The sequence below is a fragment of the Cibotium barometz genome, chromosome 31 (assembly GCF_041138505.1).
Source record: "Cibotium barometz isolate CiBa-2024 chromosome 31, ASM4113850v1, whole genome shotgun sequence".
Lineage (NCBI taxonomy): Eukaryota > Viridiplantae > Streptophyta > Polypodiopsida > Cyatheales > Cibotiaceae > Cibotium > Cibotium barometz.
Genome location: NC_141076.1, coordinates 33,966,644 through 33,973,521, shown reverse-complemented (window position 1 = coordinate 33,973,521; position 6,878 = coordinate 33,966,644). Strand labels below are relative to the sequence as shown.

The following is a 6,878-nucleotide window of genomic DNA, read 5'->3' as shown; positions in this document are numbered from 1 at the left end:
AATATGCACACATATTAGCTAATAATAAAAGGTAAGCGGGATTTAATGTGAAGGAAGGTACTAATGTGAAACTCAAGGCGAAATAAACTATGTAGCTACAATGGTATTTGAAATTTTGTAGCCCCAATCTCATTTAGCCCATATTAGACCACTACCTCATCCAAAACTAGTTGTTAAAAAAATTAATAATCTTTTTAAAGGTCAACCCATCCACCAACAAGATCAATATATCAAAGGATTGCCATGCATTATTATACAATGAACACAACCCCCCACCCCCCACAGAAAAAAAAAAAAGCAAACAAACAAAAAGAAGAAAAAACATTTGAGAAAAATTAAAGCCGGTGACTAGCCATCCATGCTTGTATTAAGTATGTTATTGCAAGTGAGCAAAAAGCTGATTAAGCAAGATATTAGCATGGTGTAGAGACCAAAGCTAGATGTTTCTCTTGGCATCGATGTACTAAAGATAATTGCACAACTAGCTTTATGGTTAAGCTACCTTATGGTGTAGCTAAAATTCTGGCCAGTAGAAGAAAGCTCTTGTACGGTAGAAGATTGCCTCCACAATTGCTAAATAGTAAAATTTGATTGGAAATCAGAGAGGTGCATGATGTTACCAAGGAACCTTATCTATCCATGAAACATATATTAAATTGTGAAGAGTCCTGGTTAAAGTAAGTGAGTGTCTGTGCGCGCGCGCGCACGTGTCTTTTTTGGCAGGGTGAGGGGAGGGGACGGATCTTGTTGCATGTATGTTAAATTCTTTTACCAAGCTACCAAACCATTCAGCATGGATCCTTGCCATGCACATAGGTTTCAATATTCAGTGTGTACACAAAATGTTAACATGCAAGCATCTTTACACCTCAATACATCCATAGAATGCTATGCGTAGACCATTTTATTGAAATCATACTCTCAAAGATTGATGAGTACGGAGGGATAAACAAAATCACAGAGCTTGCATGTCATCACAAAGTGGGTTTAGCTAGTTTTTAATGATGAGAATGTGGAGACAAGGAGTTAGCCTTGGAAGTCAAGACACCACTAGTTCTCAAATTGATAAACACAAGTGTAGGATATCTACATTTAAGTATCAGATGCTTGTGATTAGGTATTTCAGTTCATAAGTTAACAAAACAATGTTACAGCTCAAATTGTTTTATATGAATCTCTAATTGTGCACAATATCTAGTTGGACATGGATTCTCTCCACAATTGTGGTCCTTGGGACCAAAAACAAGGTATCATGAATAGCGCCCCATGTAAGCTCAAATATGATTCGTTTCTCAAAGTCCCACTCTTTAAAGTCTTGATAATGAGACTCACTCCTCTTTAACATAGGAGTTCCCATTCTTTTTTCTGTGGTCCTGTGAGCAAAGCACACCATGTTGTCAAGATAATATTCAATTTGTCCTTTATGGCATGCTTAGAGCTTACACGTCACCACATAATGAATGGATTGTCAGGGTTAAACATTTTGAATCAAGATACAAATTATAATTCCTCTCTTTACATCTACATTTCCAGAGGGGTACACATGCAGTTAAGAATTACTTAATATATTTTACCTTGAGAACTAGTTCCATAAAAATCTAATCTAGATATCTGTTTGGTTATTTTTATGAAGGCAAGCAAACACCTAGCTAATAAAATTTTCAGGCCTACACAAAATACACAAATCATTGTAAAATAATTACATCCCAGCACATTTGATTGATTTACCTCCAACTTTCTTGGATTCAAGCAGAGCATTTTTGACCCATAACACCAAAAAATTGGAGCACACAATTGTATTCCCTTGATGCAGTGCACAATGTATTGTTCAATCAAAAACTATGGAAGCACAACCATCCCAGATCATTTTGATAAGGACATCACTATAGAAATTTATGCAGACTTCATTTCAAGTCTACGGATGGGTTGACAAATGAAACAGTGACTCTCTCTCTCTCTCTCTCTCTCTCTCTCTCTCTCTCTCTCTCTCTCGCATTCACATCAACCAATAAAAAAGGTGTCTACTGCCCAGATTGCGTTCCACATTTCTTTCATGGTATTGCCTTCATCATTATATGTGTGTCCTATAGACAGTTCTGAGCTCTTATTAGACACCTACCTTCCTTGAAGGATTGCAAAAACCTCCTCGGTTGATTCAAATTTCGGAAGCTCTTGAGACTTTATGAAGGCTACATAAACAGAACACAACTCCTCATCGTCGGTATAAGCCTGAATTTTGCAATGTTCTACTATAATCAGCAAGAACAGGAGACTTTTTTATGGAGTCCCACACACGGGCAGCATTTCGTAACCAATCCCGTTCACTGACAGGCCTTGCAAAAGATCGGTGGGACATAGATAATATCTGCAAGACCATAACAACAATGAAGTGAACCTTGGGCATGTTGTCATCATATGTTCTATAGCTCTTCCAGCCAAGCAAAGAGTTTTTACTATGAGTATAGTTCGTAAGAGAACCTGGTCACGAAGTTGCCTCAGCATTACTGTATAGCTCTCATGCTGCATTTTTACTGAATCATCTGAAGCCCGTAACGGCAGTACAAAATAGTTGACTCCTGTGTTGTCTTCCTCCTCAAAGTTCTCATCTTCTACTTCGCTGTTAATCTTGTATGCTTCACCAGGAGAGGTACTAGTTGCACCATTTTGAAGCCCTGTAGCGGTAGTACTAGCAAGTGTATCCTTCTTCAAGAGGCCTGAAGAGGCTTTCGAAGAGAACTGAGGTAGCACGTATTGTACTGCACCATTTCTTCTAAAAGCAGGAGATGGAAAGTACAAGGAGAGTGCCTTCTTCAAACACTTGATGTTATACCAGGAGCATTCATGCTCCCGTAGCCTACATGCAACAAAGAACACCTCAAATTTAAAAATGTGTACAGACCAAACTGTTTTTGTTTTGAAAATTCAAATGAAGTTCACTTCAAAGGTTGATGCCAAACTGTTACCAACTTTGTGTGAATAAAGATAGTGTCTGCAAAGAACTCCACTGGATCTTCCTGCATAGCATCATCTTCCTCTCTATCAACCGAAAGCTGAAAAAAATGGCTCCCACTTGTGCCAAGGCTTACAAGAGTAGGATCAGGTATACCTTGCTTCAGCATTTCCACCTGCATAATGAGTAGAAAATCGTGGGATAATCGTGCTGTGTGTGCTTGTGTTCGTGGACAAACACACTTACATATATCCACACACACACACACACGTAGATACATGCACGCACGCACACAAAAACACACATACAAACAAATACACATTGTCATACGCAAGCATACACACATAGACATAACCCACATGTACACATACATTAAAAAAATAAGACAGGACACAGGATAACAAGGATAGATGAGACAGCATAGGGCAGAACCTGCTTCATTCCTAGACTAAATATTGATCATGATACGTACTCAGGCTCAGAAACAATTTTTTAAGATTCAACAATTTGAAAGACTTCAACTAAAGGAGCCTACCGTAAACATCAACCGCCACAGGCTGATGTCGTGAAGACCTTCTGCCACCAGTAAAAGCACATGGCAAACTGAAGCCAGAAACACTCCAAGCTACAGCAGGCCCTTGCATTGCAGTATGGGAAGGCGAAAGTTAGTGACTTTAACAGATGCCTGGCTATGATACCTTAGGAAATTTCTCGCATGGAGTATCATGGTGAATACCTGAATACCCATCATTTCATGGGCCAACTCGGCAGACAGAGTTTCCCCAGCCAAAACGGAGACTGATGAAGACCCATCTGGTCGCATCAAATCGGTCAAGACTGAAGCACTGAATAGAGGCTGTCAAGAAAGCACGGCATCACTAATCAGCTCAATCGGTATGCACATTAAAGGAGCATGTTAAATGCAGCAAATGTCCAATCCTGTGTAAAAAGCATAACTTCTTCAAATCATACTATAAAATTTTCACTCATGAAGGGCAGGGGACATTGTAAAGAGCTTGAGAATTAAAACAAGCAACAAGAAGTAGCTAAACGAATACCTTTACTGGGAAATTAATGTGCTGAAACCTCACTACTAAAAGCACCTAATCAATTGCAGTTCAAAGTAGACACCCAAAACAAAAGCATATGAAGCTTTTGAATTGTGGGGCCACTGGCTTGAATGAAGATGTATTGGATCATTAAGGCTACGGAGTTGCATAACCCTTCCAGCTCACTCCAATCCATAAGTGATGATAACTCCTTACCTAAAAAGGTGTAAGAGGATGCCTTTTGTGCACTTTTGTGCAAATCCCACAGGTCCAATGATCATGCAACCAGATGCATGCTGGGCCATGAGCACTCATTTGTATTGTGAACAATGTTCTTGCAAAAAACAATTCCAAGGCTCTAAATGCCATGTTCCACTGGTTCACCAGAGGGCATTTTCCTACAGACTTCAAAGGCTCTAGAGACACCACGTCATGCCAAGTCTGCTGAATAGCGTTTAAGAGATTATCCTTGAATGACAAATTGAAGGCTTCAGCTGTACCCTTCATCCACAAACATATAAAGTAATGGATTAGAGTAACAGTGCCTCAAGGCAAATTTCCGGCTGGTCTCTATGGGGCAGCAGCTGAGCACCTTTCTAGGAAAGCGGAGCCAGATGAACTTGGCTGCTCAAAATAGAGGATGTGAGAGCTCATTGCCTTTTCATCTCCACAAAATACATCTCACACATGCAATGCTCATTACAAAGTTTTTATAAATCAGATGGGTATAAAATGACTTTCTTTCAGACATTATAACCTGAGTGTCCAGTAAGATGAATCGCTCTGCACACATTCGCAGTTCCACTCCAACACTGCAATGCCTTGCCATGGCCTTGCTTTCATCAGACAAAACAGAAAATGGGGGAAGAACACCTGAACATACATTTTTAACATTGTTACTTTGAGGTCCCCACATAAATGGTGTGGCTCTTGAAGCCTACAATGTGTTTTCTCGTATAACTAGGCAAAAACGGCAAGTGCCATGCATTGATACAGAAAAAACTCCTCCACCTACTAATTAAAGCAACCCAGTCCACCTCAAATTGCTTACAACTTGTTAGAATGCCATGCATCAGCACCTGGTTTGTCTTCTGAAAGGTCCCACATGCAGGATAAAAGCACACGCAAATCTAATAGAATTCTATGAGCTATTGATGGTACTGAGCCTGTCTGCTATCAGAAAATCACCTGGAGAATTTGCGTCAAAACCATAGAGCTCATTCAGAATTGTTGACTTGCCAACACCTGGGGGCCCTAAAACCCCTACGACTGTGAAATCCGTGTTGTCTGACATGAGCTGCACATAAAAATATGCCCATTAATTTCCACCACCATTGAAAACCACTTCAATGGCACTGTAAAAAGATAATGCAACTTCAAATCCATTGACACCAGTTATCAAAGAAAGGCAATCTAACGGCAGCATTAAATTGCCTTTCCTCAATAACTCCTCAGATATTTGAAAAAAGGGTTGCTTCACATAGTCGGAATGGCTGTGCAGCAAGGCAGTGCAGCAGCCAACGTCCACTCAAAGCACACTTCAGGATGGCCCATCAGCAAATCCTACAAGGGATGCACTGTCACATCTCCTCACTGCATCAATCACAGCCAGAATCCTACGGCAACCAACTGCTGCAACTCCCAATCACCCCCTGCACCCACGCACCCACGTCCTCACCTCACTCCATCAATGACAGACACCATCCTATCACAACAAGTCCCTCCATCTCTGATTTCAGCAGGCCAAAAAAACCCCCACCCTTGACGCGACCGTATGAAAGGGGTCAGACGGACAGTTCCCACAGGTCAAGCGCCCATTCCCTGGCTTCCGTCAAGTGACCCGAATTTACTCTAAATAAAATTCTAGTTAACTAGTGTAGAAACTAGCTGGTCTCACCGGAAGAAGACGATCGGGGTAAATCTCCCATGACTCAGAGATGAGGCTGAGCGATCCATGGGGCAGCCTAGTTCGAACGGCATTTTCTTCATCACGATCGCGCATCAGCTTGACAACCGTGGCAGGAGCTCCACTGGTGGTGGCGCCTGCACTGTTTTCGGAGCGAGAAACGGCAGGCTTCGCCAACAGAATCTTGGGGCCGACGTTGGCGCCTGGCCCCGCTGGCGTCGCCGGATTCGCTCCTACCACCATCGCGGAAGAATCCGTAGAAAGGCACCGAGACACAGAGCTAGGAACGCAGGAAGCCAGAAACCCTAAAAAATGAGCGCTCAAGCCAGAAAAGAAAGAGCGAGGAAAAAGAAAGGATTAGCTAGGGAGAGGAAGGAAAGTACAGATCTAGGTGGTCACGGGCATCCCTGCTTTTTGGATAAGGCGGCCAAACATGCCCTGGGATGAACGGTGGAAACCTGGACTCGCGGGGGCGGGGCCAACGAGGGCCGTTAGATCTCCGATACCTTTTTGTCAACTCGGGCATTTTTTGTAAACTCGGGCATTTTTGTAAACTCGACCAAAAATGCAAAGTCGGGTAGAAATGCAAACTCGAGCCGCAATACCTTGCCATCACACCCACGCGCATCCATGCTTTAGACTGTCGGCAGTTAGGCCTTAAGCTTATCCCCCCCTCCTGGCAGTCCAACCGGCCCGGTGACCGTCCTCCGGCCAAGATCGGATGGCCCTTGTTTGCCCCAACTGTGACGCTTGATTTCCACCATTGTTCCCATCATCACGGGATCTTTTTGACCCCATGGTGGGAGATTTTTCAAAAAATAATTGTAATTAATTGAAAACATTTGTTTGATGAGAGCGTAGTCCTAAATTACAATGCCAATTTTCGAACCCTGCACCTACACCTAAGAGGGCCAACGCTACTATCACTCAAGGGGCTAAGGGTGGTTACACACTTGAGAATGCTCGGTGGTGC

General features: G+C 42.3%; 1 protein-coding gene across 2 annotated transcripts; it reads right to left on the bottom strand.

The window, feature by feature from the left end:
- Nucleotides 1-1,090: 1,090 nt before the first annotated feature.
- On the bottom strand, nt 1,091-6,482 carry LOC147620768 (uncharacterized). Of its 2 annotated transcripts, XR_015269991.1 has the most exons (9): nt 5,897-6,482; nt 5,188-5,296; nt 4,757-4,872; nt 3,687-3,806; nt 3,486-3,575; nt 2,968-3,125; nt 2,479-2,854; nt 2,120-2,365; nt 1,091-1,373 (listed from the first exon to the last, which is right to left on the bottom strand). XR_015269991.1 is itself a non-coding variant. In XM_086825039.1 (8 exons), exons 1-8 carry the CDS (start codon nt 6,146-6,148, stop codon nt 2,213-2,215), a joined length of 1,374 nt encoding a protein of 457 aa, XP_086681165.1. In that variant the 5' UTR covers nt 6,149-6,482; the 3' UTR covers nt 1,766-2,212. The 2 variants fall into 2 exon arrangements, 1 of the variants encoding a protein (XP_086681165.1); XM_086825039.1 differs by lacking the exon at nt 1,091-1,373 and having other exon boundaries at nt 1,766-2,365.
- Between the last annotated feature and the right edge of the window lie 396 nt (nt 6,483-6,878).

Bases quoted from the DNA above. Each gene is read 5' to 3' on its own strand.
- LOC147620768 (XM_086825039.1), bottom strand. From the start codon at position 6,148: ATGGTGGTAGGAGCGAATCCGGCGACGCCAGCGGGGCCAGGCGCCAAC. The intron at 3,576-3,686 runs GTATTCACCATG...GGCCTGCTGTAG, and splicing joins ATGAAATGATGGGTATTCAG to CTTGGAGTGTTTCTGGCTTC. The intron at 2,855-2,967 runs GTTGGTAACAGT...TGTTGCATGTAG, and splicing joins ACTATCTTTATTCACACAAA to GCTACGGGAGCATGAATGCT.